This window comes from Phoxinus phoxinus, assembly GCF_949152265.1.
Source record: "Phoxinus phoxinus genome assembly, chromosome: 1".
In the NCBI taxonomy this organism is placed as follows: domain Eukaryota; kingdom Metazoa; phylum Chordata; class Actinopteri; order Cypriniformes; family Leuciscidae; genus Phoxinus; species Phoxinus phoxinus.
The window spans coordinates 10,699,675-10,720,599 of NC_136876.1; the positions used below are offsets into that span (position 1 = coordinate 10,699,675).

General features: G+C 39.5%; 1 protein-coding gene across 3 annotated transcripts; it reads left to right on the top strand.

Moving 5' to 3' along the window:
- Positions 1-3,988: 3,988 nt before the first annotated feature.
- LOC306999961 (interferon-induced very large GTPase 1-like) lies at positions 3,989-20,511 on the top strand. 3 transcript variants are annotated; one of them, XM_079615111.1, is made up of 7 exons: positions 3,989-4,043; positions 5,953-6,114; positions 6,679-6,738; positions 6,836-6,868; positions 7,021-7,617; positions 9,980-10,059; positions 14,418-20,511. In XM_079615111.1, exons 2-7 carry the CDS (start codon positions 6,072-6,074, stop codon positions 19,206-19,208), a joined length of 5,604 nt encoding a protein of 1,867 aa, XP_079471237.1. In that variant the 5' UTR covers positions 3,989-4,043; positions 5,953-6,071; the 3' UTR covers positions 19,209-20,511. The 3 variants fall into 3 exon arrangements, with proteins under 3 accessions (XP_079471237.1, XP_079471239.1, XP_079471238.1); XM_079615113.1 differs by having other exon boundaries at positions 4,002-4,043; positions 5,953-6,164; XM_079615112.1 differs by having other exon boundaries at positions 4,002-4,043; positions 9,983-10,059.
- The last annotated feature ends 414 nt before the right edge of the window (positions 20,512-20,925 follow it).

Below are 20,925 nucleotides of genomic sequence, written 5' to 3' on the forward strand. Positions count from 1 at the left end.
GAGTACATTCTGTGTGAACGCAAACACGTCCCGGGATTGCCAGGATGGGGACCTAGTAACATTGCCGGGATATAGTCCCGGAATGAACCCTGTGTGAACGAAAGCCAGGACCAATGCTGTAAGGGGAGTGTCGTAGTGATGACGCATGTGCCATCGCGCGGGCCTTTCTACAACCTATGATACAGCATATGGGGAACGAGCCACTCGGCAAATCCAGTGGCGTTACTGGGGAGTATGGGCTTGTCTCCGTGTAGAAATGACGAAGAGGAGTTATCATCAGAACTGACATCTGACAGGAGTGATCACATCCTGACGTCACTTGTCTTTATGGGAAGTGTGTAAACGCTCTCACAGATTAACCAAAATCAAAGATCCCGGGACACATTATATTTTACGGTGTTAAATTTCAAGGGATTAGCACAGCTAGTGTAAACAGCACCCTCTGGCTGGTGAAAATACATAGAGTAAGCTCAATAACTCTAAGAGTATACATAGTTCCTTATCAGTCAGTTATGTTCAATGTTACGTCAGAACTGAACTGACAAATTAGGATCTTTTTTCCCAGGTGGCAAAAGAGAGAACATGTGATGTGAAGGGTTGAAAGGGTAATTTATGATGGAAGTGGCTCTGAGAATGCAACGCTGTTTGTAAATATCCATCAGGGGAGGGAGAGTGGCACTGATGATTTTCATAAATGTCTTTACTATCCTATCAAGCTGCTGCTGTTCATGTGTCTTGCAGCTACTGAACCAGGAAGTGTGCTATTCTAAGTCTCCAGAGGGTGTGTAAAGGCTGCTGGGCTTTTTTGATGACTGCTGTGGTGTTGGTGGTGGAGGTCAAGTCATCAGACAAATTAATGCCCAGAAATTGATTTTGTTGACTCTTTCCACGATAGCACAGTCAGTGGCTGAGTGGTGGTGATTCCCCCTCCTAAAATCACCATCTCTTTAGTTTTGTCCCCATTGGGGGCAAGGTTGTGAAGTCTGCACCATGCTGAAAGCTGCTCCACCTCCAACCTGTATGCAAACTCGTTGTCACTGATGAGACCTACCACAGTTGTGTCGTCAGCATACTTAATAATATGGTTGGTGGTTACTCTAGCAATACAGTCGTGGGTAAGTGGGCAGAACAACAAGGGGCTTAAGACGCAGCCTTGCGTTGAGCCCATACTCACTGTAATGGTTCTTGAAATTTCACTACCCACCTTGACTGTCTGCCGCCGCTGTCAAGAAGTTAAGAACCCAGTTACAGGTGCCCGTGTCCACCTCCAACAACCTCAGGACAGATTATTCCTTGCCAGTCTGTTTGCAGCAGTATCCCCAGATTTAAATGCAGCATTACGTGATCTCAACAGTGAACCATGGTTTCTGATTGGCGCACCTCTTGATGGCCTTGACCACTGTCACTTCATCTATGCATTTAATGTTACAACCAATGTCAGACTCTGTATATTCCTGTAGGTCAGTAATGCCACCTTGTGTTGCTGCCTATCTAAAAATGTCCCACTGTGTGATTTCAAAACAGTCTTGTAGTGCTGAAGTAGCTTCATGTGGCCACATTCTAGTCACAGTCTGGTACGAGCATAAGTATAGCTCTTGCTCTTGTCTTGAAAAAAAACTGTGCGTGCTCTTTGGCCATGGGAGAGTTGCTGATCAATGTTTGAACTATCGACATACATCCCCTTTTAAAACAACGCATGAAAGCGCAGTTATCTCAGATAACTCAATCCAGCGATACTAAAAAACTACAGGCTTGTTCGAAGAACCTAATTAGCCAGATCATGATTAGCCCGATGATTTCATCTTGGATGTGTCATTTGATCTCGGATGTTTTAAGCGAGGTACAAAGAACAGACCCTTGAACTGAGCTAGATGGTGACATCACAGTTTTCTCCAGAGCAGCTATATATATATGAACTAAATTAATAACTTTTTACAAAAAGGAAATAAACAACAAAATAGTTATCTGACTCCCTCTCTACGTTAAACAGGAGAAAAACATAATATTGCAAAAAAAAAAAAAAAAAAAAATGGCACCCACTCCCTAGGACTTCCAAGTTTGGTCTATATACAATATACAAGAGTAACATCAGCTCAACAGTTTAACAGTTGGGTTCAGTAAATAAAAAGTGTCTTCATCAACGTAACACGTCATCAGTAGTGGTGAGCACCCTTACCTGGCTTTACCTGTCCTGCACAGAAGAAGAAGGCAGAGCAACGACCACTACTGCCACCTAGTGGTCTGACATACATAACATACAAAAATCAAAAAATAAAATGCACCATAGGACGTAACACTGTTTGTAAACTATATTGGCACAATCATAAGAGATGAACCAGTCAAAAGTTCTTAGTGAGCGAACACAAGGTTTCTAGGGTGAACAATACACAAAACTTTTCTGAGAGAACACAAAAGCATTGTTTTTTTCCCCCATCTCATATTTTTGATCCTGGATAGCACAACATGGGATTTAGAAAATTCAGATCATTCTGATCCAGATTAATCTTTTTGAACAACCGGCCCCCGGATTGTTAAATTCAACACTTCTGATTTTGCTGTGAATTTTTCCCTTGAAGATTTTTTTTCAATGTTTTACAAATACAGCCAATGGGTACATTAAGAAATAAACGTGAGAAATAAATATTTAAAAATCATCTTACACCATGTTACCCTACCCTAGACATGCCCTAACAGGCACCCGTAACGGTAGGTTCACACACATACTCTGTTTGCAGTGCGAACAAACTCAGTGACAGCAGCCAGAGAAAAACTAACAATAAAAAAGTCAAGAGCACAACTAAAGGAAACACTGATCACCGTAACATCAAACCAAACTATTAATTTTTGATAAAACATCAACATCTAAACCTCTGTTAATTCTCAATAAGAACTGCAATAGATGTCTAACAGAAATAAAGTTAATCTGGTTAGTAATAAGTGAAGCTGGTAATGCTGTTTGTGGAGTTGTTTAATCCTCCTCTGCTGAGATCTTCACAGATTTAATGTCTTTATCTGCAGGGGCCAGTTGTTCAAAACATTTAATCTGGATCAAAATTAAATAAATCCTATTCAGGATCAGGTAATCCGTCTTACTTTTATGCCGTTTTTTCAAAGCAACATAGGACTGGATCACCCTGATCCAGATTTACAGTTTTCAAGATTACCAAATCCGGATTACCAGTGCTCTAAATGAGACAACAGCTCATAGATTACATCAAAGCAAGAATAATTGAACATCAGGAAGGAGTAAAATATGTGTTCAAGAATTAATTCTTCATGGATTTGTTTTTTTCCATCTGTAACAGAGCAAACCAAATTATCACTGACCAACACAAAATGTTCAGGGAAGCCAATGATCCTGAAATATATGTTGAGAAGAGTACTATAGTATTTTCCAGAAATACTGTCATGGAGCAACGTCAGCTTTCATTCTTGGTGAGATCATGTGTCAGAAACTTAAAGAGCCCATTGAGCAGAGTGTCTACAAGAAGACTGCCAGAGATCTAGCAAGTGAAATGAAAACAAACTGTGAATCACTGAATGGAAACAGATCAAATCTGGAGAAACACATCCTGAAGACACTGGCAGAAGAAGATGATTTTGACAAATACATGAAGTACATTCATAATCCCAGAGACCACTTCAAGGATTTCATCAGAGATGAAGTCAGTCGGTACATCACTGATAAGTTCAATGTCAGTGTTTTACCCAAGATGAAGGAGAACATTAAACTCCTGCAGCAGAAGATCATGGACGCAGCACATGGATCTACTGAACATGTTCAAGTGAACAGAGGTAATGTTGGTATTTGGTTGAAGAGTTTCACACAGCAGCTCTCAGATGTTCTGATATTAAGAAGATAAGAAGATGATTTTGAATGTTTTTCTGCCTTGTCCTCTTGTTTTGTTCATTCTGGATACATAAATTATTTCACATGCCGGAGGGAGAAAAGGCAACTGAAGCTCACAGACTCCACCCTCCTGTAAACACTGAGAAACTTCTTCCTTGTTCATAAAGAGATTCAACGACACCTTGACACGCAGGTATCGCTCTTTTTAGCTTTCTTCATTGAATATGTTTTGTTATGTAAAATATTATATGTAAATATAGAACAGTTCAAGATATAACAAGCATTATAAATGCAAGTACTGTCTAGTGTCTTTCATTTTTATCTATATATTTTTATCTCAAACAAATCTGTGTCTGTGTTTTTTTTTAGTGTTGTGAACTAAAAACATTTGGTAACATATACACTATATTAAAATATCATAAAATCTAAATGATTTTAAATAAAAATTTACAATTTGCAGCTGAATGTTTAATCGTTAAGATTGTCATTGAGTGTAAGGCCGTTTAATTCAAAACAAAATGTTAGTAGTGCAGAAACCAGGCTCAGTTCTCCTTTACAGAATGAGCACAGTGTTGTTGATGATAAAATCATAAATACTGCACTAGGTTAAAGCAGCTCATTCACCACGGAGACAGACATGTGCTGTGACAGAAACAGCTGAAATCATACTGTAGTAAGTGGTTGTAGTTTGACTGACAACAGAAATCTCACTGGATTTGTCTACATGCATTAATTTCTGTCAGTCAGATTTCATCAGATTCTGGATGTTCTGTTAATATGAACCCTTAAACGGTGCAATCTGATTCAGATTACATGTATTCCGAATAAAACTTCAGCGCATGCGTATAAGTGCCCAGAAAGCCACCGCAATAATGTCCCTGTGAGTCAGTTGTTTACAGTGTGCTCACAAAAACTCCAGAATGCAAATTTGATGAAAGCGAAGAATTAGTGAGACTGGTGAAATAACACTTAGTAAATTGAAGAATAAAGGAGCTAATCATGGACACAAATCCCGTTGGCCTGAGCTGGAGGAAAAGGTTTACAGAAGTGTTTCTTGAACAGGGCGCTGCCGGCAGAGGAGTTTCTGTTGTACAGTTACCTCTCCGTGCTCTTCACTTTTGTTCTGTAAATTAATTTAGGCTTGGCATTAATAATAAATACGGTTTATCTGAACAACATTATAAGTTATGTTATGCACTGGTATTTCACATTATTTATGAATGTATAACAAATATGACTTATATATTTTTTTTTCCTCAACGCAATTTTGCCACAGTGCGACTTTCTGGAAAATATGGGTAAATACTCCGATTTCCAATTCGTAAATAATCATACACATGTTTGTGTGACGTAAAACATGTAAACATGCACATCATGGCACTGCACACATGTGCAAGGTATTTTTGAATCCAATTGAGAACAGTCATATTCAGGAATTTACATGTTTAACTTTGTCCAGTTGATCGGATTATTTGAAGTCTACACCACGCCTTTCGGTTTTTAGAAATTTCAGAACGAGCTCAATATGAAGAGCTCGTTTTCAGCCTGATTGAGCCATCAGTCTGATTACTAACATATTATTTGAGTGCGTGTAAATGTAGTTACTGATTGGTGGGGTCTTAGGTGGTTGGTGGGGCCTTAGGTGGTTGTTGAAATCCGTTGACAACAAGAGTCTGTGTTGGTCTTTCTATTTATTTTTTTGGTTGTAGAGGACTGTGTTGTGTGTCTTATAGCTGGTTGTAAGTCTGGTCTTTCCTACGCTAGAAATGTTAGACTCTTGACGAATGCTGACCAGAGACAATCAAACAGACAGAGACTGTAAACGTAGATGCTGTTAACTTTTAAACCCAAAGTAAAAGTGCACGGGGTGTTTTGTAAAGTGTTTCTGCAACGTGATCTATTACAACAAATGACAGTAATGCCTGCTGTTGCATTACAAATAATACACCCAACCTCCAAACCAGTTTTACATGTCACTTGTTGTCTTTATTATGATGCCTTTTAAAAAACTTTGTAAGGTATTACAAAAACATATATTGCTGTGCTTCCCATGTCACTTCTCAAATGTTTAGCTTATTTGTTTTATTTATTTATTTTGGCAGAACCACACAGTTGTTCAACCCTGAATGAATGTAATTACCAGTTGCACAATGAGCAGTGAAACGGCTCACAAGAAGCTCAGATGCCAAGTGTGTTTATTCAGCACTAAATAAAGGCACTGATGGCATCAGTGGACGACACAATGGCCAACAAGGAAAGCGAATGTGAGTACACAAACTGTGCATGAAAGTGTGTCTTGATCAGTCTTCCTAATGTGATCTTGGCCTATTCAGCTGCAGAATATGGTTGTCAGTCCTGTTGTACGGTTAAATATGTTCACACACTTCAGTTCTTATTGAGAGTGACAACTGCATTTGATTACCAAACTGATCGGGCGGTGTCAAAGTTTCAAGAGTCCACAGAATGTTTTGTGTTGCTCAATAATGCAATTGAGTTCATTTAAATAAAAATAAAAAAGATGGGACATTTTAACAATAATGTCTAAATTTCAACATTAAAATTAACAGTACAAAAAAAAATCCACCAGAAATTAATACGTTTCCTACGTATGAAGAACCTGGAAAATTGGGTTGATAGATATTGTAATCAATAAATGGTAATGTACTGTAGTCCATAAAAAGAAACAGATCATTCATATGTATGTAACTGTAGCTAATTTACATTCATTTTAATTAATAGTATTTGATTTTTGTTATTCACGTATAATCCACATTGCATTACTACTCAATATAGTCTAAAGCTTTATTTGAATGCTTTTTGCTCTGCAGCAGCTGGTCTGACGTTTCCTGGAAGAAGAAGAAACAGCATGGAAATAAACCCCCCCAAGTGTAAGTATCTTTATGAAATTATGAACTGTTATAGATTTAAATTGCTTGCACTGCTATTTTTTCATTACATAATGTGTGTGTTGTGTTTGTTTTGAAGTTGGCGGTAGTCCAGATTTGGATCACACTGACAGTAAGATTATTAAATTCTTTTATAGCAACAAAGTGTGATATAAAACTAATACTGATATTATATGACACTTTGCGACACCGATCAGATCATTTATTGTGGTGCTTTTCATTGTGTGGATTAAATTCTGGATTTCTTTGGTGTTGTTTATTTAGATCTGACAATTGTACTGTTTGGAAACTCAGCATCTGTCCAGTTTGAACGTGAAAACATTCTGCTTGGAGAAGAAAATCCAATTAAAACTGAAACATCCAGGATTGTTCCTTTACAAAAGGAGATATCAGAACATCATATCTCCTTGATCAACATGATTGACTTACATGAGACTGACTCTGTGGATACTCTCATTGATCAACTAGTGAATGAACATAAAATCCACATCTTCATCTTTGTTGTGCGACTGGGTCAGTTAACAGATGCTGATAAGATGGGTCTTGAATGGCTTCGGAAAGTGTTTGGAGACAAGGTTTTTCAGTTTGTCATCATTCTCTTCACCTACGAGAGAGAAGAAGAGTGTGACACAATAAAAGATTATCTAAAGAATGACCCTGTTCTGGAGCAGCTGCTGGAGAAATGTGGAGGAAGATTTCACTCTTGCAACAAGATGATGAACAACCAATCAGAGATGAGCGACCTGATGAACAAGATTGAGCTTCTGTTTAATGAGAATAACCAGCAGCGTTACACAGGAGAGATGTATAACACAGTGTTAAAACAGAGAGAAGGCCTGAAAAACAGTGAATCACAAAGTGGTAAGAACACAGATTTGGTTTCCTGGTGTTTAACATGTTGTTTATTCTAATGTGTATTTGCCCTTGATGCAATTCTATTACTTTGATTATAGAATCAAATATACTAGTACAAATAGAACTGCATTGATACACATGCTCAATATTATATTCAATATTATATTTCAAATTTAGATTAGATTTAGATTTTAAAATTAATTTAATTAGGTTGGTCATTCAGTCTATCTAGATTAGACACAATGGGCCCTATCTTGCACTTATCGCAATTGACTTTGTACACCGATGCATGAATCATTCCTATTTTGCACCCGTGGGGTGCAAAATAAATTCCTATTTAGCGGGGTGGTTCAGCGCAAACGTTCCCTGGTGCTATTTTGCAGTTCCAGAAAACAATTCCGCCACTGAAAAGGAAAAACCTAGTCTAAAGTTAGTGGCGCGTTGCGTGTTAGTCATATGCTATTTTAAGGGCGCGTGCTTGGCAATTATGTGTGAACAATGCGAATACACTTTGATTCTCTAATCTAAACAGACGCAGCAGTTTTCATTTTTGCAAATCATACATTATTACAAGGAAACATATTAACACATGAGGGAAATCATTGTTGTGTCCATGAAGATGTGAAAAAAATAGGCATAAATCTAGCTTACACATTTACCCTAATTATTATACGCCTGCTTAACCGAAGCTAATTTGGGTGGGTTTCTCTCATCCCCATAGAATGTCACTTCTCTGTGTTTTACGGCCCTGACAAGAGCGTCGCTATTCTCGGCTGTGAACCGCTCCTGGTGCGCGCCTGGCAAATCCGCCGTTATAATAGCAATCCGCCATGGAACAAGCGCGCCTGCTCTTAAAGGGAATGTGAGAGGACGCTCTGATTGGTTTATTTCAAATCACACCTATGAGTAATGAAGCTACTTCAGACCAACCCCTTTTAGATTTGCGTCGAGCGCAAGAGTCATTTATCCCGCCGGTATAATAGAGATCCGCCCACAAAGTTACTTGCGTTTCGCGTTTGATCGCGTTTTTCAGATTGTTAAAATAGGGCCGAATGTCTGTTTTAAATAATTTAACTTTTCCATTCAATAATTTCAACAATAAATCAACCAGGGATGGAAATATAAGTATCAAAATAATAAAAAATAAAAAAATACATGAATTTCTTGAGGGAATAATTATCTCAGAATTTTATGGGATATTACATTAACTTTATAATTCGCCAGAACTGTAGATTAATTTAAACGCAGACAGCTGTGCAATATAAGTATAATTCATTTGCACTGTATTCCTTTTCTAAACTGGTTAAAGGCTCTTTTTTTTTAACACTTGTGCATCCTTGTGGACATTTTTGTATTTTTTAGTTTCGTTTTTTTTTATAACTTTGCCTGTGTTTATGCTAACTGCATTTAATCTGGCACAGGTGTGCATTTTTTTTGGATATGATTATTGGGTTGGTATTTTACTATTTCACCCTCATTTCCTTTAAGAAATCAATTCTGCACTAGGTACACAAAATAGTTCCTCTCAGCGCCTTTTGGACAAAAATGTCTGCAATGAAACCCATTAAAGCTGCAATTTTTAATCCCAAGGCCATTTAACAATATAAAATGATGCAATCTTTGTTTAGTGGCTTTCATTCTGTTGGCAAGGCTTCAAAATGTTTATTTTTACTATATATTTTTTTTTACCAGATGGTGCCATTTTTTCAGGTTTGACCTATAAAGCAAATACTCGCTTTATTCCTGTTTTCTGCTTCTGCATATTATAGAGCCAATTGGATAAATTCTGCAGCGATAATTGTGTTGGTGTGGATGTCAGAATGTGGTTTGTGAAATAAAAAATATGTGCGTGTGTGCTTGTAATATTTGAGAGAGAGAAACTCAACTGCAAATAACAAATCCAACCACTGTGTGCACCAGTGGAGTTTTGCTGGCGTCCAATGGGGAAAATGTGGTATTGTGCCCAAACAAAATCTTAATGAAAGCACATTTTTTGAGATATCATCCTCAAATTTGGAAATCAACTTGTTTAGATGTATGGCTTTGTTTTTCTACCCGTTTAAGAGTTCAACTTGTTTAATAAAATATAAATTTTATATAAAATAATGTTCATAAATTATTTTCATAAACTTAAACCTATAAAACCTTTTTTTTGGTTTTACTTTTTACAGTTTTTACTCCAGCAATAATCTGCCAAGGGAAACTTTTTTAAAATGAGAACAAACTTAAGTCTGTGCTCCTACTTCACATTTTTTTATGATAGTGTTTTGACACGGACATTTTTGTCTAATATGGACCTATGTGTAACTTTTTTTAATTGACGCACAAGGGTTAAATTGCATGTGTTTTATTTCTGCTTCCCTTAAAGCAGATTGTTGTTCAGAACCTACAATCAATAAAGAAAGAATGGAAGACACTACAACATCGGAGACTGGAGAAAAATATGGCGTGAGTGCACATTTTTAATATTGGCTGCATTGATAAAACAATGATAGAAATATATATAAATTATTACTTTTTTTTAATCTAATTTAAGCAATACAGTGAAGGAGAATATTCCATTACATCCCTTTGTATACTAAAATTAATATTTTAATGCATTAAAGGAAATATTTATTTACAGTAGTTTGCTTTAGAATTTAGCATTTTATTCAATTTGGAAAATAAAAAACATGTTAACGTCTTCCATTGAGGAAGCAGAGGCTGAGGGCTCAGGGGTGGACTCGTCCATCACCCAAGCTGAAGTCACCGAGGTAGTCAAGAAACTCCTCGGGGGCAAGGCACCGGGGGTGGATGAGATCCGCCCCGAGTACCTCAAGTCTCTGGATGTTGTGGGGCTGTTTTAGCTGACACATCTCTGCAGCATCGCGTGGCAGTCGGGGACAGTGCCTCTGGGATGGCAGACCGGGGTGGTGGTCCCTCTTTTTAAGAAGGGGGACCGGAGGGTGTGTTCCAACTACAGGGGGATCACACTTCTCAGTCTCCCTGGGAAAGTATATGCCAGGGTACTGGAGAGGAGAATACGGCCGATAGTAGAACCTCAGATTCAGGAGGAACAATGCGGTTTTCGTCCAGGCCGTGGAACACTGGACCAGCTCTATACCCTCTACAGGGTGCTGGAGGGTTCATGGGAGTTTGCCCAACCAATCCACATGTGCTTTGTGGATTTGGAGAAGGCATTCGACTGTGTCCCTCGTGGCGGCCTGTGGAGGGTGCTCCGGGAGTATGGGGTCCGGGGTCCTTTGCTAAGGGCTGTCCGGTCCCTGTACGACCGAAGCAGGAGCTTGGTTCGCATTGCCCGGCAGTAAGTCAGACTTCTTCCCGGTGCATGTTGGACTTCGGCAGGGCTGCCCTTTGTCGCCGGTTCTGTTCATCATTTTTATGGACAGAATTTCTAGGTGCAGCCAGGGGCCGGAGGCAGTGGTGTAGTCTAGTTTTTTGTAGTGAGTATACTGAGTATACTGTGACCCCCCCCCCCCCCCCCACCCCACCCCCCGAACCCGTCTCATCACCCCATAAGCACCACCACGCTCACTAATGCATACAGTATGCAACGACATGTAATTGAGAGCATTATGAGACTAAGTGTTATCAACATGTAAGCAACACAAGACTTTAACAGCCAATGACATTTACAGCTGAGGAGACTGGACTGATTTTCTACATTTAGCCTTAGATGTTATATGAATATGGTCCCTGAAGCACAGGTTTTATCAGCTGACAATAAAAAAAATAAAAATAAAACATTATAGGCACAAATACAAATTTACTTTTAGAAATGGTGCTTTTGAAAGAAAATTGTGTTATTGTTTTGGCAAGTTTACTGTTTAAATTAAAACATGTATGAAAACTTGTGTGATTCCTTTTTAAAATAAGTTTTAATAGATTTCATCATTATTATTATTTTACAGTACATTTTACTGTGCAATTTCTTTCATAATTTCTTTGAGTTTATACCGAACTTTTATTTTGACAGGTTGTCGTAAAGACATTACAGTTTCTGTGTGTGTATGATATGAATGAATGGCGATAGTTTTATCAAATGAAATGGTGAAATTCTCATGAAGTGACTCTCATAGGAGCTCTGTGATGAAGTTCATGTGTCATGTGTAGCTACATCATGTCCTCATACAGCTACAGTGAAGCGCTGACACAAGCACGCGCTTGCTTTAGTGTGTGTGTGTGTAGTAGAGCACACATTGAGCGCTCATTCCCAGAGACGCGTTGAACAACTGCAGTCTCTTTGAGTTTTTAATATTCACGCGATTTGATCTGTGTCCATTGCAAACACAGACGCGGTGAATTTATGAATGAAAGTGTGAAAGTTCTGTCACAAAATGAAGTTGTTACGTATCCTCAAGCTTTTTTTAGTGGGTATACGGAAATACTTGGCATTTCCTAGTGGGTATACGGCGTATACCTGCGTATCACGTAGACTACACCACTGGCCGGAGGGTGTCGGGTTTGGGAACAACACGATTTCGTCTCTGCTCTTTGCAGATGATGTTGTCGTGTTGGCCCCTTCAGACCAGGACCTTCAGCATGCACTAGGACGGTTTGCAGCCGAGTGTGAAGCGGCTGGGATGAGAATCAGCACCTCCAAATCCGAGGCCATGGTCCTCAGTTGGAAAAAGGTGGCTTGCCTACTTCAGGTTGGTGGAGAGTTCCTGCCTCAAGTGGAGGAGTTTAAGTATCTTGGGGTCTTGTTCACGAGTGAGGGAAGGATGGAACGGGAGATTGACCGACGGATCGGTGCAGCTTCTGCAGTAATGCGGTCGATGTACCGGTCTGTCGTGGTGAAGAAAGAGCTGAGCCGCAAGGTGAAGCTCTCGATTTACCGGTCAATCTACGTTCCTACTCTCACCGGTCAATACCGGTCAATCTACGTTCGGATCAAGTGGGAGAAGAGTAAACTCGCCATTGTGCAGAGGATCTCTTTTCTCGGTATGGAGTTGGACTCGGTCAACCTAACAGCATGCCTCACAGAGGAACGTGTTCAGTCGGTTTTGAATTGCTTGAATTACTACAAACACAGAACAGCGGCCACACGCTCCTGGGGAATATGGCATCCGCAGCCGCTGTGACATCACTCAGATTGCTTCAGATGAGCCCGCTCCAGCAATGGCTTCATGGCAACGGGGCTTGTACTGGGTTTCGAGTGTCCAGACACGCTGTGGTCTTCACAGATGCCTCTGCCACCGGCTGGGGGACCACTTACAAGGGCATGCAGCTTTAGGTCTGTGGACACGGCCTCAACTGCATTGACACATCACCTGCCTCGAGTTGCCGCTTCAAATTGGCAGTACAAGGCAAGCAGTCTCTGTACGGACAGCACTACGTAAATTTTCCATCAGGGTGATCTACGCTCCTGCTGCATGTCGCAACTCGCCATCTCCTATGGAGTCAGAAGCATCTGAGGTTACTTATATCCCTGGCCTGCTCAATCGTGCAGCCAACGAGCTCTCACGACAGGAAGTGCTCCCGGGAGAGTAGAGACTCCATTCCCAGATGGTCCAGCTGATTTGGAGGCGCTTCTGGACCGCACAGGTAGATCTCTTTGCTGCCCCAGACACGTCGCACTGCCAGTTGTTTTACCTCCTGACCGAGTGGACCCTCAGCACGGATGCACTGGCACACAGCTGGCCCCGGGACCTACGCAAGTATGCGTTCCCCCCAGTGAGCCTTCTTGCACAGACACTGTGCAAAGTCATGGAGGACAAGGAGCAGGTCAACTGGACCTGGTTCCTAGTACTGATGCTTTGTTACAGCCCCTCCTTGGCCCATTCTTCTGAGGAAAGACCTGCTTTCTCAGAGACGGGGCACCCCATGTCACCCACGTCCAGACCTCTGGAAACTCCATGTCTGGTTCCAATCGAGGATAAGTCGCTGGAAAAACACGACCAGATCATCAGGTTCCTGAGGGGTGCGAGAAGACAAAATCCTCCTCGCCCTCACTTGATACCCTCTTGGGAATTGTCTCTGGTGCTTACGACACTGCAGAGAGTGACCATCGAGCCCTTGCAGTCAGCAGAGTTAAAAATCCTGTCTTGGAAGAAAGTACTCCTGGTTGCATTGGCCTCCATTAAGAGGGAAGACCTGCACGCATTTTCGGTCGACGAATCGTGCCTAGAATTTGGCCCCGGCGTACACTCAAGTTATCCTGAGACTCCGGCCTGGATATGTGCCCAAGATTCCTACCACTCCCTTTCGGGACCAGGTGATGAACCTGCAAGCGCCGCCCCTGGAGGCACACCCAAACCTGGTTTTTCTCTGTCCAGTTTGCCCCTTGCGCAAATATATGGACAGAACACAAAGCCTCAGGACCTGATGTTTTTGACTGTTCTTCAAAATAAGCAGAATTTTTCTACAAACAATACTCGTGATAAGCCATACATTCAGGGTTTTTTTTTTTTTTTTACCATCATACTTGCTAAACTTTAGTTAGATACACAGTAGTATTATGTTATGAAGTTGAAAATATTCAGAGCTTGCTCTAAAAACCTGACTAAAATACTGATGAATTTTGAGAAACTAAAATGTAGGAAGTGTTTATAGTTATAGTTACTGTTTTCTCTCAATGTCATTATGGTGTTTGATGTTTGGTTAAAAGAATGGATTCTACTGTGTAAACAATTGAGGAAAAATAAGAATGCAGGGGAAAACAACGTTTATAATAAGAGTTTTTCTACATTTAGCTTTTTGTACAAAATACAACACACTCACAAAATTTAATGGTCAGACTAGAATGATTGTATTGTTTGGTTCTTTAATACCACTAATCAAAATTGTTTCTTTTTTTTTAACAGGGAAAAAACAAAGACTTGTTAACAAGAGTCAGACCAGATCAATGCCTACAACAGGAAGATGATAAAAAATATAACCTATTTCACAGACTTCATCTTGAAGGCTGGCAACAAAATAAACTGAGTACTTCAGATGTTCTTCAGTTAACAACACATTCAGTACAATCACATGAATTTTGTGCTGAAGAGGAGCTGATTCAGACTTTCCTTCAAAAACTACTGATGATGAACTACAGAGTGAGATACATAAATAGTGATAAGGGCAAAGAACAGGATCACACACAACGAAGAGACAAATACTCTAAAAATGAGGGTGATATTTTTGATGATGTTTTTAAAGATGTAACTTTATCCACGAAAGGAACAAGCTTATCTGAGCAAATTCACCCGATGGATGTTCAGATGGCCGTGTTTCATTGTGCTGATGGTTTCCTAAAGCAGCTGATGGTCACTAAACTCTCCCAGTGTCAGTACGCTCTGCCTCTGCTTATTCCTGATCCAGACACACAACAGATTGAGTTTCCTCTCTGGACATTCAGACAAATCAACAAGAGCTGGAAGATGAGAAACACCAACAATAAGATCATTAGTCAAACCCATCCAATCTATAAGGCACAAACTCCAATGGTGTCTTTCTTAAGGTTTGGCTCTGTGTCTTCATCCAAGTCTCAGCTGATGAACAGTCTGATCAATGAGAAACACAACACGTTCTTCCACAGGAACTGCCCAGGCAGCAGCAGAACCAGAGTCCTGATGGATGGAGTGGTGGAGATCGCCTGGTTCAGTCCCTCTGGGAAAAACACGGATAAATTCACTGACTGTGTTGCGTTCTGTAATCTACATGGTGATGCAGGAGACCATGAGAAACAGCTGCAGATCCTCACTGAAATGGCCTCAGTCAATGTTGTTCTTGTACCACGATTCGACAGGGATGACAAAAGTGCAGCAAAAATCCAAAACCTGTACAAGGACCGAAAGCCACTAATTTTTCTTTTAACTGAGGATGGTTCTACTGTAATTGAGACAAAGAAAGGGAAATTCAAATTAGGTTTGAAAGACAGAAATCAGTCAGAAGTATCTGAAGAAATCAGAAGAACTATTAATGACTGTCTCTCAGAATCATCTTCCACGTTCAGACTTGAATATTTGTCTAAACACTCAGACATCAGAGTAGATGAGGAAGATGATGATGACTGCAGGAGAGGAAGAGAAGCAGCACAGCAGATGATGAGTTTACTGGAGAAGAAAGATCTGACAGAAATCAAAGACTCATTTCTGCCTCATCAGGGGAAACTGTGGCATCAGTGGAGTCAGAAGAACAAAGAACTACATCGACCTCGAGCAGATGAGACCGAAATGGAAATAATTAAAAAGAAAAAAGAAATGAAAGTAATCCGTGAACAGCAGCATGAATCTAACATCAGTGAGTTTATGAAATACTTTATTAATGAAATTGACTCAGATGCTGCAAATAAAAATATATATTTTCTGAAATTGCTTGAAATACACCTGGATGAATATATCTCTGCTGACCTTTCTGCTATACATACAAAATATGATGAAAAGTGGTCCACAGTTGTAAGACTGAAAGAGAACAATGATAAATCTGAGCAACTCAAAGCTGAACAAACTGAACTTGAGAGAATATCTGAGGATCTTCAAGCTGCAGGCTTTGGTTTGGAGCACATCATGAGGGAGATCGGTCAGATCTATGAATCATGTTCATCTGTGAAGAAGAACAAGAAAGACCTGCAGTTTGACTTCTCTTCTCTCCCGAGTCTTGCAGCAGAGATGATGGTCTCTGGATTTCCACTGGAGCTGATGGATGGAGATGCTGCTCATGTTCCTGTGATCTGGATCTCTGCTGTTCTAGATAAACTCATCCAGAAACTGGGAGACCAGAGAGTCTTTGTTCTGTCAGTTTTAGGGCTTCAGAGCTCTGGGAAATCCACCATGCTGAATGCCATGTTTGGACTCCAGTTTGCCGTCAGTGCTGGCAGGTGCACCAGAGGAGCTTTCATGCAGCTGGTCAGAGTCTCAGACGAGATGAAGACACAGATGAACTTTGACTATATTCTGGTTGTTGATACTGAGGGTCTTCGTGCTCTAGAACTAGCTGGAAGATCAACAAGAGATCAAGACAATGAATTGGCCACATTTGTTGCTGGTCTTGCAAACCTGACCTTGATCAACATCTTTGGAGAAAACCCATCTGAGATGCAGGACATTCTTCAGATTGTTGTTCAGGTCCTCATGAGGATGAAGAAGGTCAGACTGAATCCCAGATGTGTGTTTGTGCATCAGAATGTTTCAGACGTCACAGCTGGAGAGAAAAATAAGGAGGGAAGGAGACGACTGCAGGAGACACTGGATGAGATGACAAAACTCGCTGCTGAAGAGGAAGTCTATAATGCTGAATGTTTCAATGATGTCATTAGATTTGATGCACGGAATGATGTGAAGTATTTTGCTCATCTTTGGGAGGGAAACCCACCCATGGCACCACCAAACCCAAACTACTGTGACAATATTCAAGAACTAAAGGAAACTATTATGTCTCATGCAGCAAAATCAGATAAAATAATGCTGACACATTTAAAAGATCGTATTAAAGATCTCTGGGAGGCTTTACTGAAGGAGCAATTCGTCTTCAGTTTCAGAAATTCTCTGGAGATTTCAGCCTACAGGAAACTGGAGACCGAATACAGCAAGTGGTCCTGGAGTCTTCGCAGTGCCATGATGGAAACTGAGAACAAACTACACAACAAAATAGAAAATGAAGCAATTAATGAAATTGAGGAAACTGATCTTCAAACAGAACTGAAGGAGACAAGTGAAGAAGTGGAGAAATCAATGTCAGAATTCTTTGAGAAAGACAAAGATAAAAATATACTGATTCACTGGAAATCATCATTTGAAATCAAAGATGTTCAGGAAAACATTGTAAAAGAAACAAAAAGGAAACTAAATGAGATTCTCCAGCAGCGAGAACTGAAGAAAAAGATTGATGCTCTGAAGACACATCATGAAAACACTCTCTATGAAAAGAGCAAAACACTTGCCTTAAAACTCAAAGACCAAGCAAGTGATGAAGAAACACTGAAGAAAGAATTTGATGTGTTTTGGAAACAGTATGTAAAGAAGATAATCACAGACACTCCTGCAATCAAAGACATTGACATTCTGACAGATGTAAAAAGGCTTCTCAATGACATCCATCAGGGATGTCTCCCTGAAGACCACAGAAAAGATGATAGTGATTACAATATTTTCAATGTGTTGAGTTTTTCTGAGTATGTTATTTTCAAAAGGTCCACAAAAAAAGAGATGCAAGATGCTGTAAAGGATGCTTGCCGAACAGTTAAAGGAACATCTGGATCTACTCAAACTCTGTCTCCAGAGGATGAAGCTCAAATAAGATCATTAGTCAAAGATGTTGAACAGCAAACAGAAAGAATGATTCAGTCATTTAACATTTCAAAGATGGGCTACAACATCAGCTGCATTCAAAAACTCACAGGTTGCATCAAGATGAGAGTAACAGAACATCAGGAAGGACCAGTGAATTATAAGTTCAAGAATGAATTCTTCATGGTTTTAGTTCTCTCCATCTGTAAGAGAGCAAACAAGATGATCACTGAACAACAGAGACTGTTCAAGGAAGCCAATGATCCTGTTCTCTATTTAGAGAGGAAGAGAGCAGAGTACTATAGTATTTTCCAGAAATACTGTCATGGAGCAACATCAGCTGCCATTTTTGGAGAGATCATCTGTCAGAAACTTAAAGAGCCCATTGAGCAGAGTGTCTACAAGAAGACTGCCAGAGATCTGACAGGTGAAATGAGATCAAACTGTTCATCACTGAACGGAAACAGATCAAATTTGGAGAAACACATCCTGAAGACACTGGCAGAAGAGGAGGATTTTGACAAATACATTAACTACATTCATAATCCCAGAGATCACTTCAAGAGTTTCATCAGAGATGAAGTCAGTCAGTACATCACTGATAAGTTTAGTGTCAGTGTTTTACGCAAGATGAAGGAGAACATTAAACTCCTGCAGCAGAAGATCATGGACGCAGCATGTGAATCTACTAAACATGTTCAAATGAACAGAGGAGATGCTGGTTTGTGGTTGAAGAGTTTCACACAGCAGCTCTCAGATGAGCTGATCTTCTCTGAAAAAGACCTCAGTGGAGTGAAACATGATGATGTTAATGATTTTAACCTCCTCGAAGACGTGATAAGACAAGAACTTCTTGCTATAGTGTCAGACATCAGTAGTAGTTTCAACACAAAGACTTTTCCAGTAAATCTGGATTATAGATTCAGACCATATGAGATACTGTTTGATCACTTCTGTCAGTGTTGTTGGGTTCAGTGTCCATTCTGTAACGTCATCTGCACCAACACCATAGAAAACCATGATGGAGATCACAGTGTTTCATTTCATCGTGTTAGTGGACTAAGTGGAATATATTACTCTAATACAGAAAAACTGTCTGCCCATATCTGCACATCAGCAGTAGCAAACAGCAATCTATTTTTTTATCCCAATGAATCACAAAAAGTCTGCTGGAGAGATTACAGAACAGCAGGAGACGATTATGCAAAGTGGAGCATCACTCCTGACCTCTCTGAACTGCCCTACTGGAAGTGGTTTGTGTGCAGATTTCAGAAAGATTTGGAAAAACACTACAGTAAAACATTTGAGGGACAGGGTAAGATCCCAGATGAATGGAAAAGGTACTCTAAACAGGACGCTCTAGAGAGTTTGGATAAATACATTTAGTTTACATTTGCAAGTTGCTATGGATAAAAGTGTCTTTATAAAAGTTCAGCTTATATAGCTAAACAAGTAAGTTAAGTTTTAGGTCTTTGATTTACAGAACACAGTATGAAATCATTTAATCCTCAGTGTACAGATTAAAGTATTCTATTTTAAAAGACAGGATGGGCTAACGATTGAGTCTTCCTAACAGAACGCTAAAGCTTTCATTTTTGTCTCCTGAATTCTGCTTTTTGTTTTATCATTAATAAAACATATAATTTAACTTAACTTTACGTGACCAGCAAAAAAACATTACATTTCATCACGATACCCTCACATTACCAATTCACCAGCTTATTGTGGATGTCACTTTTTGAGTTTATTTTTTGTATTTGTATAGTCATGCCATGTGTAACCCCTCCACCCGGGTCCTTGTCACCCCACTCTGTGCGGGTTTCGAACTCGGGTCTCCGGCATGAGAGTCAGGCGCTCTAACAAGGAGGCTAAAGACTGCAGCCCCTAGTGTCTGTTGAGCGCCTATTGAGATCAGAGGAGTGAGGTTTACTCGCACAGACAAACTGCAGTATGTGTTTGTGTTGTCCATATCTCAGGAGATCAAAGTAGCTGAGGTTCTGTTTGTCTTACAGTTTATTATATTTAAATATATTTTTTTATTATTCTCCTTGAATATATCTCCTTGGCTTCGTCATGCGCTTATCTAAAGCCACATTCCATGATCATGGACTGTTTCAAAACAGTTTAACTTGGATATTCTATAATCTTTTAATTTTTATTTTGCCTCTGTCCCAACTTTTTTGAAGTGTGTTGCAGTCATCATTTTTTTATATATATTTACAAAATACTATTAGATTGGTCAGTGAAAACATTGGAAATATTTCTTTATATTTTTGTCAGCGAAATAAAGGTTCAAGACAATTGACATGTTGCAATATTTCTTGAAATGGGATTGTATAGTTCTACAGCTTTCCTTGTGTGCATGTGTTTATGATTATATAAAAAAACAGACACAATAGACACATTGAATGGATTTCTGGCAATCCCCTTGAAAATATTAATTTTGAAAATATCATTAGTTGTACAGTTATGGGCTTTGGATAAAAAAAGGGTTCAGTCCAGTGGTGATTATGGGTATTACAAAACAATCTATTTGTTTATTTGTATTGTACTCGGTTCAAAGTTATTGTCTTTTGTCTCAAAAAAGCTCAGGATGGTCTCTAGCACATTCCCATGTACATGCACATATATAACCATTGCACATTCTTGTTCCTAAGACATAAAAAGTAAGTCCAAATGTAATGATCAAGATCATAAAAATAAACAAAAAACTTTTTTTTAGGGTTTAAGACTTCTCTTAAAGGGGTTGATTTAGTTTTTGGGGTGTACTAGAATATGCTTGCATGCATGATTGTTCAAAAATACATTATTTTTCACATATTGTACTTTAATGCAGCAGACTGTTACATTTCTTTTTACAGCACTTTATAAAAAAGATTGTTCAAAAGCAAGCATTTTTACAGGATTAAACATAAAAAAGTGTCAGTGTCTCTTTCGATTAAAATTAAATTTTCTATTATAAAGCAGTTCTCCAGTTAGTTCATGTTTTCACTTGCAGACATCGACCTCGACAGACTGAACAGAAGAAACGAACCGGAGAAGACTTCCATTGAAGGAGGAGCCTCACAACCATACTTATTACATCACCACGGACCAATGGTAC